The sequence below is a fragment of the Papaver somniferum genome, unplaced genomic scaffold (genome assembly GCF_003573695.1).
Source record: "Papaver somniferum cultivar HN1 unplaced genomic scaffold, ASM357369v1 unplaced-scaffold_117, whole genome shotgun sequence".
In the NCBI taxonomy this organism is placed as follows: domain Eukaryota; kingdom Viridiplantae; phylum Streptophyta; class Magnoliopsida; order Ranunculales; family Papaveraceae; genus Papaver; species Papaver somniferum.
Genome location: NW_020620714.1, coordinates 1,925,518 through 1,945,475, shown reverse-complemented (window position 1 = coordinate 1,945,475; position 19,958 = coordinate 1,925,518). Strand labels below are relative to the sequence as shown.

Genomic DNA, 19,958 nt, shown 5'->3' with positions numbered 1-19,958 from the left:
TCCCATAAATCAAAAGCAATAAAAATTGTTTTTAGTTTAATTGACCATAAATTGTAACTGTCACTTTTGAATACAGGAACATTTGTTTGCAGCGACGCTCCTTTAGTTGCCATTAATTGTCCGAGGATCTACTGGCTTTGATACCAAATGTAGATTTCAAAACAGATATATATGGAAACTAAAGAGAAGATATAGGAAGATATTTTGTTACTAAACTCGGCAAGATTTTTATTGATTAATTAAAGCCTTAAATAGGCAGTACATGCACACGTTTACATTAAACCAAGACTAACATAGTTTCCTATCTTTTAAGATCCATATCCCACGATTACAATACTTATTCAAAACTCTTAAAACACCTAAATACTAGGACTAATACCAGCTAAATCAAAAGACCAAATCTTAAGCAAACTAACACAAAATATTCAAACGTGTTGGACACATTCAAATTCCAACACTTTCACCTTTAAAAGGACTACACCATCACCATGGATTGGTATGGATCATGCAACACAAATCTTCTATGGAGATCCAGAATACGAAAATAAGATCCAGAAATACTATTCAGGTGTATACTCTTGGGAGTCACCTTGGATGGAGAAAAGAAGAAAAAGTCCCTCACTATTGCTTCTTCTCATCCGAGGACTCTGGTGTCTTTGGTAATGGAGCCGTTCATTGGATCAACTTGAGAGAGTCACAAAAATGTGATATTTTAGCTTTCGGTTTAGCAAATGAGGAATTCTGGCCCATTCCATCCCCTCCTTATACCAACAGTTTTGGGGCGAATCTATGTTCCAAACTCACCCTATTGGGAGGTAATTTGTGTGTCGTTCATTCAAACTATCAATCTATAAATAAACGCCTAGATATTCGGGCGTTTAAGAAGACTAATAATGGTAATAGTCAGGGAGAAAAGACAGAAAAACAACGAGAGTACGACACATGGAGTTGGAGTAAAGAGCACAGTATAGCATGGGAAGTCGAAGTTACGTACACACCATTCGTCATCACAAAGTGCAGTACTGTTCTATTGTGGGAAAATGAGACTAGTAATCTTCGTTGTTTTGATCCTAGAACGTCAACACTGGAAAAATATTGGGATGGAGGCGAACGCGACAGTGTGTACGTCCAAGCAGTTCCTCACATGAACAGTCTTGTTTCCTTGAAAGAGCTCGGAGAAATTTAACTATGATGGCGAGATAATCAACACTAAGCCGTGCTAAAGGTAAAAGCCATAAGGATTAGCTGATAAGAAGTCCTAACTTATTTAGGATTCGGTAGGAGTACTCTAACGCATTTTCTGGAACAAGGTCTCCTGCTTAATAAACCACGGATCAACTTTAGTTCGTGGTTCCGCCACTGGCTTCACTAGAAACAAACTTCTGATCGAAACGTTGCCGACAGACTTTTCGGTAGAGGGGAGGGGACGCAAAATCCCAGCCCCAATACTTTCTGTAGGTAAGAAGAAAACAGATTAATATTCTTTGGAGCAATTATTAAGTGGGTGGGTGATGGCTGGATGGAATTGGTTGGTTTAGATTTTTAGATTGGGTTCGTTTTATAATGGCACTTAAATTTTAATTATTATTGAACCATAAGTCTTTCAAATTCTTATATAATCAGAAAATTCAACAATGCCTGTAGATGAATCAATATCATAGAAAATGAAAGGTCTTTTTTAGATTTTGTGTACAAGAGATCCGATGGAACTAACAGAATAGTTCAGATTTATCCACCCAAAAATTCACAGTTAATCTCGCCTTTCTCTTTTATAAAATTATATGCTCCATATGTTAGACTAGGTCATGTGGACTACATTTGGCTGCCGGACTAGCCAAAAAATGTTACAGTCCAAAAAAAAAAAAAGGTATTGTCGGTTTGTTAACACTAGTTCTCGCTCCTAGTAATTACTCGCATGGTACCTAGTAACGAGATAGTTGCGCTGAATCAAAATCACCTTTTCGTGAAATGGTTTAGCGTATTTAGATTTATTTTTTAATCTAACGGCTGAGATTGGTTGCGCTGAACCATCCAGCGCAACCTAAATTTATTTTTTACTGAATGATTCATCGTCGTAGCTTCTCCAAAGACCTAAGTCAAGACCGAATTTTACATTGCTCATTATATTTTTCCTGTTGAAATTCACTATCCACCGTTGCAATAAATAGTCTTGGTTGCAGTAAATATCTTCTTTTGGTCTAAAATTGTGTAGCTGAAGATGAAGAAAAAGAAAGGGAAAGAAAATAGTATAGTACGTTGTTGAACAAGGACTTGCATGTGGAATAATTGATGTTATTGCTGCATGTTCTTAGTAGTACATAGTTTATGTACCTTATGGGATCTGAATCCCCCACTAGCTGCTACTCGTGGAAAAGAGTAAAATGTCTGCCACACTTGTCCAACATTATTAATTAATTAGAGTACGTGTTTTTCTTCTTCATTTTTTGTTTTAATTAGCATTATTATTAAGTAGTTGTTAACACGTGATTTCGATAATGCTAACACGTGCATATGTTGGTTAGCTAGACTAGATTGCTAGTTTAAATGTTTTACTCCACTTTTCGGTAAATATATATATGGGGATCGAGCTGGATCTGCTCAGGGACTGGTTCAGTAGCTTCTGATCAGTTAGTAACAAGTAAAATAAATTAATTTTACCCCGCTGTAAAAGAGTCATCATGCATTGTTTGTTTAACAAAGAATCTCATGCATGATTTTATTTTCTGCTTCAAAATAAAAAATCATGCATGTTTTAATTTTATTTCTTGATCTAGCGTTAATAACTATTAATAGCGATAGGGTGATGCATATCTGCCTGTCCAGTTGTCGTTTACACATTGGTAAGGAGTTGCCATTTCCACATCACATCGTGATATTTAGTCGTATAGTAATCTCATAAACACCCCATCCTACTGGCCATACTGCAGTGATTGATATCCACTATATGGATCAACGTTTTAAAAGGGATGATCAGAAATTTGGACCTACTCAAGGTCTTGACAGTTGGGCTGAACTTGACTTTTTGCGTTCTTGATATGATCAGTCTTCTTGCATTTGCAGAAAAAACTCTCGATTACTTTTTCACTGCATTGACTATTAAGTGTAAACCCAACGTTATAAAAGTACAGTTGCGATTAGTCCGGTTGACCTCATTTTCCAAAAAAGTTAATGTAAATTGTAAATTTGCTTTCACCAAAATCTAGTTGCTCATCCATCTTCGCAGTTCACTCGCATAATGGTTTACCTATTCTTCCTCTCGGACTCCTCCTTGTTCAGCAAAACCATCACCAGCAATTCTTCTTTGTGGATTGGATGTGAGTAGATTTTTTTCGTTATTCCTTTTATTTTTATGTTATTTATAGATTAGTTATTATCATGGGCTAAGTGGTAAAATGTCCCAAAATCGACTCCATGATTGTGAAAATGTCCCGGACGTTAGGGAAAAGATTAAAATGTCCCAAAATCTTATCAAAATGCGCCAACCGCTACTTTTGCCGTTAGAGATGGTTAAGTGATAAAATTAGCACGCATGTGGTCCCGCACGTGTGAAAAGACGACATTTATACCCTTATGACAAATAAACTGACATAAGGGGAACTGTTTTGGACGGTCGCCACTACCAAACGAACAACCACCAATCACCACCGCTGCCACCTCCGCCACCTCCACCACCACTACCACCACCATCCCCACCACCGCCATCACCACTACCACTAAAACAACCACCACCAACACCAACACCACCGCCACCGCTAAGCCTCCTCCACCACCACCACCACCACCGCCCCCGCCTCCTCCACCACCACCGCCACCACTACCACCACCGTTTCCACAGCCACCACCACCACCAACGCCACCACCTGAACCCTAAATCCTGAACCCCAAACCCTGAACCCTAAGCTCTGAACCCTAAACCCTGAAACCATAGATTCTGTTGAAGGGTAAAAGAGACCATTCATAACACAGTTGACCAGTGAAAACCTGTCAAAATGCCCCATTTTGACTATTATAGGTAAGAGTAACGGAATTGAGCATTTTGATAAGAATTTGGGGCATTTTAATTTTTTCCATAACGTCCGGGGCATTTTCACAACCTTGGGGTCGATTTTGGGGCATTTTGCCACCGAACCCTATCCTATTTTTCACCTATCTATACCGTTATGGTTGCTTTATCTACTTTTTTGAGGTTTATTTCTGCTTTAATGAAGATTCTTAGTTATTGGGTTGAGTTTTAAGATCAATAATGATGCTCTCCAACGACGAAATCTTCATCTTTGTTGTCTCTAGTAGCGAAATCTTCATCATCAACTTATCCGTCGATGGGATCTTCAACGGTGCTTTCTTTAACGAAGGAAGGTTTTTTACTAGGTACAAGAGATTTGAGCAAATCACTTTTATTTTGGAAACATATATTTCTAAAGAAGAAACACAAACTAGTTGAATTTTAATTCCGAGAAAAATCATTCTTCCTCCGATTCAATCGGATCTTACTCAAACTTGTATTTGTCTTACTCCGATAATCATTCTCTTTCTCTTATCGGATTTCTCGATATTGTACTTTTACGATATGTTCTTGTTATTTTGTATTTTCTTTTTTTCGATCTTAAACTCATCGTAACTTCGAATTTATATTAATGAAAAGGTTCTTTGTTTATCAAGAAAAATGGAAAAAAAATAATTTCACATTTCACTTGCAACTAGGGATAGACCTGGGTAGGCTAAAAAGAGTATTTTTGACCATGGCTTAGGCAATCAACAAGCCCAAAGAAACAGTTTTGAAAAACAATTAGGGAGAATTGCTATGAGTCGTCATAGGTCCCTGCTTGAAAAAAAAACTATTATGGATCCGGATCCTCCCGGATATCACCGGTCCCTACTTATAAAAGTCAGGTTGGGTTCCTAAACTTATGTACCGAGAAATGGAATCGTTAAAATCCTAGGTGCCTGTTAGGTATTGAAAAACTATCAATTTCTTAAGTTCTTGATGTCTTCTTCACTTTTGCTTGAAGCCAAATTATTTTTGTACAAATTTATTATTATTTTCAAATTAATATTCTAAATAAAGATTAAGTATAAGATAAAAATGGAAAACGAGAAAAAAAAAAATCAAAGTCAAAACTCGCCAGTCCTTTCAATTTCGCTAAAAGAATTAATAAAAAAAAGGAAATAAACGGGTACCCGCCGAGTATACCCGACTGGGCCCGATAAGTTTTTGGCTTCAAATCGGGTGTATTCATCGGGTATCTAAATGACTAATGGGTCTAATTTTAGGACCCGAAATCTGACCCAATTAGATTGGTTCCAGTTCGGTTCCAATTAACTGGATACCCACTGACATTCCTAGCTAATACTAACGTAGTCGGCCGGCCAGAATCCACATTCCTAGTCTCGATCCATGCCTGAGATCAAGATCTCTCAATCTTTGTGGCCCGATAAACTCGTCGATGAGTGAGCAGGTCGAGAGATAATTTTTCATTATAGAAATAAAAAAATGTGTGAAATTATAATATTAAAAATAATTGAGCTCGTCTATGATCTTTGTGTTTTCATCCGGAAACAAACAAGTTTTCGAAATTTTATCGAAATAAAACTCTTAAAGCGTCCGGTTCAGCCCAAATCCCGATCAATTGAATGTTCGTTTAGGGTTTATCTCAATATACCCAACAATACGAAAACAACTTTGTTAGGCCTGTTTCTACGCACCATTGCAAAAAAATCTATCTTCCATAACGGCGGCATGGAAAATCAGTTGTGTCATTGTGGTAAAACAATTGAGCGACAGTAATTTAGCGAATGATATTAATAATATCATTAACGATAGAGTCTTTATTGCTGACACATCTCATAATATCGCTCGATGGACTAACTAGCGGCAATAATTAGATCTTTATCGGTTATAAATATCTAATTTTCAAACTAAATTTTTACACCCAAATTTTTGCACAAAATTTTTCTTTATTTCTCCCTTTGTGAATCTAATTTTATTTTCAAAATTTCTCAAATGAAAGAATTCAAAATCCAACTTGATCGGTAACGCAATTTGATCTTTCAGGTAGTGGTTGAAGGTGCTGTTAAGAAGAAAAGACAAAAAAAAATTCAAAGCAAGGTAAATTAAGGCAAAGCAAATTTTAAGACTAAGAAAACTCCGTTCATGAATTACGTGAAATGAAGAAGATGAAGAACATTGTCTCATAGTTTTATTCTTAAAGTCTATATTTTAAATTGTTATATATTGTCTAGTTTTATGTCCTATAAATTGACTATTAATGATTAATTCGAAGTTTATAAAAAAAAAACTCACTTGTTTTTATGAATTCGAAAACTTGACTCGTATTATTGAGAATTAAGCTTATATTTTATTCTTAATTCAATCTTACATTTCAATTTTAACTAATAAAGTAAGAAAAATATTAAATATTCTACTTAAGTTTAAGTTGACAATTAAAAAACTAAAACATAAATATTGGATTATATCTAGGCAACACTTTTAAAAATCTCAAAACAACTTTCATATTGGATGTCTATTTCGTTGTTGCAGCGCCACTGTGCCCGACACCTTTGTTCAGTGTCTACCATGGTTTCACCACTCTTCATGTTTCGACCTGTTTGCCTTTTTGAAGAAACATGCAAAACAATTTTTTTTATGTTGAAGTGATGACTCAACCCATGCGCACCGTGATTGCTCAGGTTTAGTGTTTCTTCATGAAATGTCACAAATATGTTTTCTCAAAATGGTGGGGCATGGAGTCAGACGCAAACGATACGATGATCAATAAAATAAACATCATTCCTGAAAAAACATTCATCTCCGCAGTAGTAAATTTTGAACTTCGCCTTCTTATTCGATTTTGCACATTGGCTCGATTAACAATTGTTTGATTTTCTGCATCATGTTGGTTTTCTATGAAATGTTCATATTTTCATCCAGCTCTTTAAAAAATTAAAAAAGTGTGGTACAAGTGCGCGTTTGGAAATTTTATTAGAGAGATTGAAAAAATCTTGTGTGAGTCAAAATGAATTTGAAGTTAAGAATTTATAAGGATGGGAACTCCTAGCCGTCGAATGGAAAACAACTGAGTGACGCTCATAATAGAGAGCAACGAAAACAATAATGTTGGCGCTTCTCTGACCAACGAGCGCTCTTAAGACCATCGAGCAGTAGAATCTCGATCACTCGCTAGACATTCAACGGCGTTTATGTCCAAGTGGTACATTTTCCATTTAATCACTCATGTATGCCACTTTGCCATATATACCCACAATGGATACAAAAGTGGCAAACCAGTTGATATGCGGTACCCATGGAAATAGGCCTTAACCAGTTGAGTGTTTTTGTTCAGGAAACAAGCAAATCCAGGAAATTTTACCAAGATATCTCGGACTCTCGGTAGGTCCGGTTCCGGGTCCAAGTCACTTTATAGGATGTTTTTGTCATTTGGATGGTCCACTAGGGTTTATATCGGTATACCCAACAACAAGAAAACAACTTATCCCCCGAACATAAAGGACCCACAGTTTCCGAAAGATATGATGATGATAACAAGGCAAAACGGGCATTTTTTTAAAACACAATAATAATAATACTAATTACTATGAAATTATAATTAGGGGTTCCAAAAATTGGATCTTTGTTTGTTACTATTAGGGATTAACAAAGTAAATATTTAGGTTTTCTGTTTTGTTAATAATCCTAATTTTTCCACTGAATTCAAAATTTATTTCCTTTGTGTCCATTTTTTTTCTACCTAGATTATCACTACTGTCAGTCATATCCCTCTCTTCTTCTTCTTCTTCACTTGTATTTCTACCTACTTAACTTTTTGTCAGTAGAGTCACTCTCTGTGAACAGTTGAAACACACTGCTCAACACAATAATACTGCACAACAGACAGAACACAAGGGATCTAATCTAATCTAAGAGTTGAGTTGAGTAAATGGGGTGAATTTAATGGAGGAAGATGAAGAACAGTAGATGGAGATGATGATGATGATCATCATCTTTAGTACCTGCTGATCCAGACCCTCTACCAGATTTCTTTTCCTAAAGTGAGTTTTTCTGATTTCATGTTTGTTTCTTATGGTACATTGATTTGTTATTGGTGTTTTTATTGATTCGTTGCTATCTAATTGGAAAAGTGATCTTTTTTTTTTCAATTGGGTTTCATGGGGTTGGTTGATTGTGATCAAAAAGTTGAGGTTTTTTTGAATTGAGAAAAAGGGTTTGAGATTTTTGTTGTTTATGGGGTTTTGAAGACAAGAATTTGGATGAACTTTTTTGGATGTGTATGTGTTTAATTAGTCTTTGGATTCGGGTTCAATTATTGGGGTGTGTTAATGTTTGATGATCTGCCAAATTATATTATTTAGATCTAAATGTGGGTTTGATCATGAGCTGTATATGTTTACAGAATTCATTTTCTATTTCATTTGGTGGTGGTTTCATGTCAATTAGACCCACAGACACAGCTATTCAAGTTGAAATTCTGCGATTTGGACTTTCATTTTGTCCATGGTTCTACTCAATTGGGTTCAGTTGTTGTTTGAGGGAATCGTCTTCGTCCCAAATCTCAACTTTTAACTCTGTACATTGCTTCACCTGACCAATTTTTCATCTTTTTATTGTGTCGGCTGGTCTTGTTAGGTTTGACTCTTCTCATAGTTTGAATCTTTCTTTTGTTTCATTTTGGGAATTTCAGTGTGATTCAGTTCTTAGTTGTTTGAGAGATCATATTGACGAATTGTATTGCCAGGTAAAGATCTCTTCACTTGTGGTTTATCTGGTGAAAGTCAAGTCATTGAATTTGCCGTAATGAGGAATTTTGTGTTGGGGTTTAACAAAATTCCTTAACAGAGAATTCACTTGTCCTCGAGCTTACTCATTTTGGTTGTAGCATAGTAATTTTGAAGATCATTATAAACTTGAATGCTGGAAATTGCTGTTGATGATCCAGTGAAGTGAATTGTAGGACCAAGGAAACTCCAATAGAATAAAAAGCAGTCAGTTCTGCCACTAGTTATTCTTGGCAATCTTAGTAAATTTTTGAATTATGAAGATGAAATATGCTTTCACAAACACACAAGTATTGAGAATTCTGTGATTTGGACTTCATTTTGTGCCTTTTTTTGATCTGTGGTCTTGTGTGTACTGTAGGTATATTGGAAGAGCGAGGTTGACATTATAGGTTTTGAGGACAGCTTTAATGCCGAATTAGTTGGGTTTTAAAACTGTTTTGAGTTTGATCTGGCTTGGCTTGATTACTTGGATTTGTATATTAGATACAGGAATCACACTTTTGGCAAATCAGAACAGATTTTTTGGTTATTTTTGGCTGGAATCATGGCGTCGTCTATGTTACATGGTGAATCGAGACGGTTGTATTCCTGGTGGTGGGATAGTCATATTAGCCCAAAGAATTCAAGATGGCTACAGGATAATCTAACAGGTACAGCCTTTTAAAGTTTTTAACCAGATTTGGACCACCAAATTTTGCCCTGCTCTACCACTGTTTGTTCACATGTGCTTTATCGAATCTTCATAAATTGCATATGCTGTCAGATCAGAAAGCTAATACTTGCGAGGGTAGATTTAAGTCAATACTATTTACTGATCAAAGATATGCTGTTACTTGAACAGATATGGATGCTAAGGTCAAAGCGATGATCAAACTCATAGAAATAGATGCAGATTCGTTTGCAAAGAGGGCTGATATGTATTACAAGCAACGACCTGAACTTATGAAACTGGTCGAGGAATTCTACCGTGCATACCGTGCTTTGGCAGAAAGATATAATCAAGCAACAGGAGATCTTCGGCAAGCTCAAAAGCAAATGGCAGAAGCATTCCCAGACCAAGTTCCCTTTGGGATGGCAGATGATTCACCCACAGGCTCTTCAGTCAGTGATGGGGGTCCTCATACTCCTGAGATGCCACATCCTCTACGTGCATTGCTTGATCCTGGGGACTTCTCCTTAACTGGCAAAGAAGGGTTGAAGATACTCAATGAGATGTTTGGACCAGAAGGAGTCTCTCGTCATGCCAAATTTGGTGAAGGAAAAGTGAGGAAAGGTCTGAAATTTCATGATGAAGATGCAGATCATAAGTCAACTAATGGATCCGGGGATTTCTCGAATCACGATGGGCAAAATGATGTATCTGAGTTGTCAAATGAAAGCCACAACGTCAAGAATCGGATAATGTCTGAATCTGAAGAAGTGGGTCAAGCTGAGATCAAAATTCAGACCCTAACAGAAGCCCTTGCAAAATTAGAAGCCGAAACAGAAGCAAGTCTTCTTCAGTACCGTCAGAGTTTGGATAGGTTATGTAGTTTGGAGGCTGACGTTTCTCGTGCGCATGAGGATTCCAAAGGACTGACTGAGCGAGCAGATAAAGCTGAAAGTGAAGTCGAATCCCTTAAACAGTCTCTTGCTAGATTAGAAGATGAAAAAGAAGCTGGTCTTCTTCAATATCAACATTGTTTGGATATAATATCTAATCTGGAAAGAAAAATCTCTCTCGCTGATGAGGAAGCTGGAAGACTTAGTCAGCGAGCTTCCGAAGCAGTAGCCGAAGTGCAGTTCTTGAAGCAAGCTCTGGCAAAACTAGAATCTGAAAAAGAAGCCGGTCTTGTCCAAATCCAGAAATATTTAGAGATGATATCTTATCTGGAGATGAGAGTTTCACAGGCAGAGGAGAATGTGGAGCGACTAAATGGCCAAGCAAGTGAAGCTGAAAATGAAACCCAAAGACTTAAGGAAGACGTTGCTATACTAAAATCCGAGAAAGAAGCTTGTCTTGTACAGTACAATCAGAGTTTGGAAACCATATCTAATCTAGAGACCAGAATTTCTCAGGCGGAAGATGATGCTGAAGTTGTAAATGGGCGAGTTACTAAAGCTGAAGCCACAGCTCAAACCTTGAAGGAAGCTCTTTCGATTTCAGAACTTGATAGAGAATCCAGTCTTGCACAATACAATCAATGTTTGGGGACTATTTCTGATCTAGAGATCAAACTCCGTCGTGCAGAGGAGGATGCTTTAAGACTTAGTGAGAGAGCTGAAAAGGGGGAGAGTGATGTCCAGTCTCTGAATCAACTTGTTGCTACGTTACAGGAAGAGAAAGAAACAGCTGCGCTTCAGTATCTCAGTTGTTTGGGGACAATTTCTGATTTGGAGAATGACCTCATTGGTGCCCAAGATGAAGTCAAAAACCTGAGAAATGAGATAGCTAAGGTAGTTTCAGAGTTACACGGTACTGAAAAGCATAATCTTCATTTAGAGAATTCGCTTTCTGATATGAATGCACAAGTAGAAGGGTTGAGGGCGAAAGTGAAAGTATTCGAGGGGTCGTGTTTGTCTCTTCAGGAAGAAAAACTTACACTTGTTGCTGAGAAGTCCAGCCTAGTTTCTCAGTTGGAGATTGTTATGGAGAAAGTTGGGAGGTTGTCAGAGAAAAACTCTCTACTGGAGGTTTCTCTCTCTGCTGCAAACGTTGAACTCGACGGGTTAAGAAATAAATCAAACAGCTTAGAAGAATCTTACCGATCTGTTGACAGTGAGAGAGCGGTTCTTCTTACTGAAAGAGACACTCTCTTGTCCAATTTAGAAAGTATTCAGAGAAGGCTTGAAGTTCTGGAGAGCAACTACGCAGAACTAGAAGAAAACTACTCAAATCTGAAGAAGGAGAAGATATCCACAATTCAACAAGTAGAGGAACTCCGCAAGTCCTTGAATCTGGAAAAGCAAGAACATGCAAACTTCGTTCAGTCTAGTGAGACCCGGCTAGCTCGTCTGGAAGACCAAATTGTTCACGTGCAAGAAGAAGGCTGTTGGAGAAAGAAAGAATTTGAGGATGAACAAGATAAAGCAATCAAGGCTCAAGTTGAGATCTTTATCCTGCAAAGATCAATCCAAGATATGGAGGAAAAGAATTTCTCTTTGATGATTGAGTGTCAAAAATACTACGACGCATCAAAACTATCAGAGAAAGTAATCTCGCAACTGGAACAGGAGTCGTTTGAACAACATGTGGAAATGAATTCCTTGATAAACCAACTTGAAATTCTGAGAATGGGACTTTATGAAATTTTGAGGTCACTTGAAGTTGAAACAGATCGTGAGTGCGAAGACGATAAGTTGCTTCTACAGAAAATTTTGCAAAAAATTGATGATGTCGGGAGTTCTTTATTGGCAAGCCAGGAGGAGAACCAAGAACTTCTATTCGAGAAGTTCGTTCTTGAAACTTTGTTAGGACAGCTGAGATTAGAGGCAGTAGAACTGGAGTCTACAAAAGATACTGTTGATCAAGAATTGAAGATGAGGTCCGAGGAGCTAACGAGGCTGCAAGACGAGAAACAAGAACTGTTGGAGATGAACGGGCAACTGAGAGTGGAAGTAAGGGAAGGGGAGCAAAGAGAGAATGGACTGAAGGTTGAGATGGACCACCTACATACGATGTTGTCAGATTTGCAAGAAGAACATCTTGTGTTACAGTGTGAATATTCCAGTGCACATGAAGAAAACAAATCGTTAGCAAAGGAATGCTCAGAGACGAAGGAGAAAAAATGCTTGCTAGAGGAAGAGAACAGTGTTATTCTTGAAGAGTTGCTGACTCTAGGTAACCTGTTTTCAATTTCCAAAAGTCATTGTGCTGAGAAGGATGCGGAGTTAGAAAGGCTTTGTAATAATCTTGATCAACTTCGTGAGGTTAAACATAAGCTTGGGATGGAGAATATTACAATTGGAGAAAAACTGGAAACTGTTGAAACAGATAAGATTCATCTCCAGACTTCAGTTTTGAAGTTGGAAGATGAACTGAGTGGAGTCAAGAATGTAAACAGTCAGTTGCGTCATGAGCTTCTGAGTGAAAAGGATATGGTGAATCAGAAGGATACAGAGCTTTTGGAAGCAGAGCACAAGCTCCTAGCTGCACAGAGTGATAATGTAGAGTTGCTTAGAAATATCGAGGAACTGAAGAAGGAAAATGACATGGCTAGGCTGGTAAGAATGGAGTTGGAGAATCAGAATTTTAAGCAACTAGAAGAGAATACTCATCAGATCAAGGAGATTAGATCGCTTCGAGAGGCACACGACAAGTTCGAATCAGATTTGGCTAAATTACATGAAGAGGTTAATGGTTGTAAAACTAGAGAAGCTTTTCTGAGTGTTCAGCTACAAAATGAGATCCAAGCACGTGAAGCCGAGGCCGCAGAGATGTTTAGTGAGCTTCAGATCTCCACAATCTGCTCTCAGCTATTCGAAAATAAAGTACACGAGGCCTTTGCAGCAAATAAGAATCTTGAAGGAGAAAGTATTCTAAATCAAGCAGAAATTGAACACCTTAAAGAAAGGCTTCGTGTTTTAGAGGGCGAAAGTGCAGGACTAAAATCAAATTTAGCTGCATATAGCCCGGTCATTGTTTCTCTGAGGGATAGTGTAACGTGTCTTGAAGATCATGCACTTTCTCAAGCAAAGAGCCGGGAAGCTGGTAAGCAGGTATGCGCCTTTTGTCTCTCTGTCTGTCTCAATTTTGTTAACAATTTGAATAGTTCCTCAATCAGATAAGTATATCTTATTCTTCAGTTACAGATTCAGGATGAAGAGTTTGCAGATAGCTATTATGAACCGAATGGTATAACTTCTCCTGAAGATCATGCACTTTCTCAAGCACAGAGCCGGGGAGGTGGTAAGCAGGTATGTGGTTTTCTCTTCTTTTGCAATTTTGTTTACCTTTTGAATAGTTCCTCAATCAGATAAGCATTTCTTACTCTTCAGTTACAGATTCAGGATGAAGAGTTTGCAGAGAGCTGTGATGACCCGAATGACGACCAAAATTTGTTGGTGGTAGATGGAGTTTCCGAGTTGAAGGAGTTGCAGGCTAGGGTTAAATTATTGGAGAAGGCACTTGTGAAAATGGTGAAGCTCTCAAAGCAGGAAGCCTTAGCTGCCAGTGCTAGACTCGAGACTGCATTGAAAGATGCTGAAGAGCTGAGATCCAAAAGTAGTATTATTCGAGAAATAGTCCAGACGAGTGGGGTTACTGTTGCTATGCACTTGGAAAATGAGGAGCTTGACAATGAACACGGGAATGTCAATGCGCAGAAAGCTGAAGCTGAAACCTCTAAAGTAAGAAATAGTGTTTCAATGAAAGATATCCCACTGGATCAGATGTCGGAATGTTCATCATACGATCACGGATTTGGTTCACACGGAGTAAGCAGGAGAGAAAATGCGGAAACTGATGACCAGATGCTCGAGCTGTGGGAAACCAGCGACCATGATTACAGCATTGATACAATAGTCAATAAACCACAAAAGATGAAACGTGTGTTAACCCGAGAACGTCCCGCTCAGCAGCAAATTATTGCAGTGGATGAGCAGAGAAGTCGAAATCCCTCTTCCGAGTTTGAAGTTGAGAAGGAGCTCCGAGTGGACAGCTTAGCGGTATCCAAGAGAATCACAGTGCCACGTCAAGATGCAAACAAAAGAAAGATCCTGGAAAGACTTTCTTCTGATTCGCAGAAATTGATGAATCTACAGATAACCATCCAAGATTTGCGAAAGAAGATAGAGAAGTCTAAGAAGAGTAAGAAAAGTACAAAGTTTATTGAATACAACAACGTCAAGGAGCAGCTACAGTTAGTGGAGGAAGCAACCATGCAGTTAGTAGACGTCAATGGTACATTGATTAAAAATGCTGAACAGAGTCCTCTTCCCTCTGACCGTAGAGGTTTTCAAGAGCCTGAAGAGACTGCAAAACTTCAAAGACGAAGGGTTTCGGAACAGGCACGAGAAGGGTCTGAAAAGGTTGGACAGTTGGAATTGGAAATGCAGAAGATCCAGTTTATTTTGCTGAAACTTGAAGGCGAAAATGATGTCAAAGGAATAAACGTTGCAAAGAAAAGTACTGGAGTTTTATTGCGCGATTACATCTCTGGTGGTGTTAGAGGTAGTAGCCAGGGGCGAAAGAAGAAGATTCCTTGTTGCGCCTGCGTGAAGAAACCTTCAACCAAGGATGAATGAGGTGATAGAGAGTCAGCAGCAGATTTTTCCTGCCAGTTTAGTTAATATGAGTTGATGAACCTTTCAGTTTTAGATTTCTACATTTTCCCACTGCTAGAATAATTAAGCTTTGTTTAGAGATGTTTTGTGGTCTAGAAATTAAACTACTATTCTTGGTTGAGTATTTCCATTATTAACCGGAAAAAAAAAAAGTGATGGTGGCCCTTAGTAAGTAAAGTGTTATGATATTAACACCCACTTATTTGTTAAGGGCAACAGTATTTCTTAAAATAATCCCAAGAATTAAAATTCCAAATTCACGAACATACTGCAAGCAATTGTCTCTTATATGCAGCCTGTGATAATCATGGCGGAGGATCTTCCCAGGGATATCTTAAAAAACATATTTTCCCGCCTTGCAGTGCAAACGGGTATGCACAACTTGGAGAAAGATCGTCTGTAACAATGTAGGTTTCCTTGTCACGTTTAAAAAACTTTCACCGTGGAGTAATTATGCAGCAAAACTCTACTATGGAGATCCCGAATACGAGTCTAAGATTGAGAAATACTATTATGAGAATACACTTGTATCATTATTAATCCCTGTAGATGATAATTTGCAACCCGATATGGTTGGTTCATGCAATGGTTTGGTTTGCTATAAAACGGATTCTATACATTATATTGGCTTTACGTGTAGTAATCCCATAACCGGAGAAGTTGCTGATATCCCATACGGTAGGTGGATTCGGATACGTTGGTTCAACCAATGAGTACAAGGTTGTTCGAATCATTGATAGAGCTTGGAAGTCATACCCACGTGTTGATGTATATACTCTTGGGAGTCTGCTTGGATGGAGAAACAAAGGAATTTTGCGTCCCCCATACTTCTCATCCAGCGCATCAGGTGTCTTTGCTAATGAAGCCCTTCATTGGATCCGCATGAATGGGATTGTAGCTTTCGGGCTGGCCGATGAGGAATTCAGGAACATCATAACGCCTATTAATATTTGCAATAAGGACTGTCGCAATTGCAGACTCATTATATTGGGGAGGTAATTTGTGTGTAGTTCATACCAACCATGAACCTATACATAAACGACTAGATATATGGGCGTTTAAGAGGAATGTGATGGATAATGGCATTAGCACTAGTTACGGTGAAGGACGAGAGTACTAGTACGACCACACATGGAATTGGTGTGAAGGGTACAGTATAGCATGGGAAGGTGAAGTTCTATACACACCGTTTGTCATCACAAAGCGGAATACAGTTCTGTTGTGGCAAAATGGTACTAGTAATCTTTGTTGTTATGATCCTAAGACGTCAACTTTGCAAAAATACTGGGATGGAGATGAAAACGACAATGTGTTCGTTCAAGCGATTCCTCACATGAACAGTCTTGTTTTGGAGAATCTTCAATTCCTCCCAGAGGAGGAAGGAAGAGGAGTTCTAATTTAAGTCAGCTTTGATCAACGTTTTTTCCTGGTACTAAATTTCTGGCTAGACAACAATACTTGGGATTCTTAAATATGATTAGGATTTATTAGGAAATCTTGACAGCTTTTTTCTCATTCAAGTCTCTTACTTTATGAATTTAGCTTTCATTTAGCAGCAGTTGGTAGAAATTTGTTTTAGATCCCAACTTTTTGGAATTTGTTTTGATTCTTTGATAAATTCTTGGAGTGCTATGACAATATAATTAGATGTTTAATGTGCACTATTCTGTCATTAAAATTTTACGTAAATAAAAAAAGAGCTGTTGAGAGCAAGTCTTATGGTGGAATCCATCCATCTTCCATCTTTCATGCCACCTCAGCACTTGGAACTGTGGATGGAAGCGCAAGTGTAATGGTGGAATACTAGAAACGCTATTCTTAATGGAGCTAAAAAAACGCAATTAAGAATGGAGCTAAAAAAACAATTAAAAAAATGGAGTTTCTTTTTCAACCGTTAGATTTCAACAACTCATTTTAAATCTACGGATAAAAAAAACGCAATTCTTAATTGCACTTTTTTAGCTCCATTCTTAATTGCGTTTAACACTATTCTTATTGGCGTTCAGATGGATTCCACGAAACCGTGGAACCTTGCTTGGATTTTCTGTGGAAGACTCCAACTTGAAAGCCACTAGACTTGACATTCTATGATTTTTCCACATTTGAAATAGTTTGGATTCCATCATAAGACTTGCTATGATAGGAGAATCCAGAAGGGATCACATGTCTACCGAAAGTCTTCAATTATTCACCTGAAAACAATGTTCAACCTTCGCTAGTGTTCAAAAAAAATTACATTAACTTATGCATTCCCATTCTGGAACATTGACGTGTGAGCACCTCAATTAGAAGAAACACATTACTCAGATGCCTTTGTTAATCCTACATTGATTTCTAATATCAGCTCGGCTTATAAGCAAACCAAACCAAAAAAGATAGTACTAGAAGTCTAGAATGCCAGCTTTCTCAAAAAGTAAAAAAGTTAAGATATCATGTCAGCTTCCTCGTGCTTTTACCTCTAGCACGTCTTAATGTTGATTGTCAGGCCATCACAGTTCGATTTCTCCGATCTCTTTCAAAGAAACAAGACTGTCTGTGAGGAATTGCTTGAACGTAAAAGTTGTTGTGTTCATCTCCATCATCCCAATATTCTTGCAAAGTTGACGTCTTAGGATCGAAACAATGAAGATTACTAGTCCCATTTTCCCACAATAGAAGTGTATTCTGCATTGTAACGACAAAACGGTGTGTACTGAACATCGCCTTCCAATGCTATGCTGTACTCCAAACTCCAACTCCATGTATGGTCGTAGTAGCTAGACTCTCGTTGTTTTTCATTCGTTTTTCCGTAACTAGTACTAATATTATCAGTCGCTTTCCTCATAAATGCCCATATATCTAGGCGTTTATGGTTCGTATGAACAACACACAAATTACCTCCCAATAGGATGACTTTCGAAATGGATTGCCTGCCTTGAATGTAAGGTAGGGATGTGGCGGGCCAGAATTCCTCATTGGCCAAACTGAAAGCTAAAATCGGTACAGGTTCGATATATATTTTCATGTTGATCCAATGGAGAGCTCCATTAAAAAAGATGCCTGACTCATCAGCTGAGAAGAGGGGAGGGTCGACATTTCCTTAGTCTCTCCATCCAATGCGACTCCCAAGAGTATAAACCTGAACATATGGCCCCCAGAACTTGAACGAGATTCGAACAACCTTGTATTCATTTGTTGAAGCAACATAACCGAATCCACCAACCGGTGGTAGCAAACTTCGCCCACGGTTCTCCAAGCCAGGAATATAAGCAGTCTCTCCGGTAATCGGATTGTTACATTTAAAGGCAAGACCGTCTTTGGAATATATTGAATCAACTGCTTTATAGCAAACCAAACCATTGCAAGAACCAACCATGCCGTTCGGTTCCAAAATAACCACTCGAGGGATTAATGGCGTAAGTGTATTCTCAGAATAATATTTCTCGATCTTAGTTTCGTAGTCCGGATCTCCATAGCAGAGTTGTGTTACATGATCTCTTGTACTCCCCGGTGTCGTTTTCTTTACCGCGAAAATGAGACCTGTGGGTAAGCGAGAAAATATGTTTTCTAAGATATGTGGGAAGAGTCTCCGGATCCGCCATGAATCCAGTTTGAGTACTATAATCTTTCCTTTTTTTTCTTTTTTAGGGTTTCCATAATATCCTTTTCAAAGGAAACAACTATCTATGTAAAGGAAGTTTATTGCCCTTAGCTGCAAAGTGTGTGTTTAGGTCAAACTTGGGGCCACCAACGTCGATGTGGGAAACAAAAAAAAAAAAAAGGAAGGAAAATCATACCGACGATTAGGGCCAGATTTAGCACACTCCTACACTGAATATCTTCTCTTAGGGCTGGTAATTGGGCCGATCCACCCGAGGGCCCCGAAGGGATGGTGGAATAGGAGTTTTGGATGGCCGTGAAAACTACAACCACACCCATTTTCTCAGCTTCTACCACTGTCAAACCCACGCGTGTAAAAGTTCACACGCGCACCCAAAATCGGCGTATAAATTCTGCCGAAACCCAAAATTTTCAAAATTCAGTTTTCTTTTTATTTTATTTCCAAGTTTAACCTCACTTTATGTTTTGAGATTTTGTTCTGAGAGATTGAGATAGAGCCGGAGCGGGAGCTGAAGTATTGAATTATCGAGAGTTGAGAAGGAGCTGATTGAGAGATTCAATTTACTCAACAAAGATAATCTGAAATTAAAGCTCAGGTTCGTTCGTTTTATCTTTGATTCTGATCCTGTTTTACTTGGATTATGATGTTGTTTAATCTTGATTCGATTCTAGGTTTTAGTTTCTTTAAGATTATGATATATTATTCTAAGTTACAGAGTTTAATTTAGGTTTTCGAATCGATTTTTAGATATTTTAAGCTTGTTTTTGAATTTACGATCAATGTAGATATTTTCGATTCAATCTTTTAGTTTCGATTTCACAGAGTTTCAACTCCATTGCACTGTACTCATCTCTAAAGTTCTCCTGAAACTGCAACATGATTTAATAACACTCATCAGGGAAGGCATAACTTTATATGCATAACAGGTTATGCAGATACTCTAAAAAATGCATAACTTGTCATGCAGTCAAAGTTACGCAGTTATGCATAGTTGTTTTTACTGCATAAGCAGTTATGCATAATAAGTTATGCAGTTCTGCATAGTTGATTTTACTGCATAACCAGTTATGCATAATAAGCTACGCAGTTATGCATAGTTGATTTTACTGGATAAGCAGTTATGCATAATAAGTTATGCAGTTCATCATGTTTGCTTTTACTCAATAACCAGTTATGCATGATAAGTTATGCAGTTCAGCATGTTTGCTTTTACTGCATAACCAGTTATGCATGATAAATTACGGAGTTCAGCATGTTTTCTTTTTACTGCATAACAAGTTATGCATGATAAGTTACGCAG

General features: G+C 38.0%; 2 protein-coding genes across 7 annotated transcripts; both read left to right on the top strand.

Annotated features, from left to right (window-relative positions):
• The first annotated feature begins 523 nt into the window (after nucleotides 1-523).
• Nucleotides 524-1,186, top strand: LOC113330118. The gene has a single exon (XM_026576973.1). It carries the CDS (start codon nucleotides 524-526, stop codon nucleotides 1,184-1,186), a length of 663 nt encoding a protein of 220 aa, XP_026432758.1.
• Nucleotides 1,187-7,614: 6,428 nt separating this feature from the next.
• On the top strand, nucleotides 7,615-15,181 carry LOC113329881 (protein NETWORKED 1A-like). 6 transcript variants are annotated; one of them, XM_026576704.1, is made up of 6 exons: nucleotides 7,617-8,046; nucleotides 8,697-8,750; nucleotides 9,152-9,443; nucleotides 9,635-13,491; nucleotides 13,579-13,689; nucleotides 13,771-15,181. In XM_026576704.1, exons 3-6 carry the CDS (start codon nucleotides 9,338-9,340, stop codon nucleotides 15,016-15,018), a joined length of 5,322 nt encoding a protein of 1,773 aa, XP_026432489.1. In that variant the 5' UTR covers nucleotides 7,617-8,046; nucleotides 8,697-8,750; nucleotides 9,152-9,337; the 3' UTR covers nucleotides 15,019-15,181. The 6 variants fall into 6 exon arrangements, with proteins under 6 accessions (XP_026432493.1, XP_026432491.1, XP_026432492.1 ...); XM_026576708.1 differs by lacking the exon at nucleotides 8,697-8,750 and having other exon boundaries at nucleotides 7,615-8,046; nucleotides 13,585-13,689; nucleotides 13,777-15,181; XM_026576706.1 differs by lacking the exon at nucleotides 8,697-8,750 and having other exon boundaries at nucleotides 7,616-8,046; nucleotides 13,585-13,689.
• Nucleotides 15,182-19,958: the final 4,777 nt, after the last annotated feature.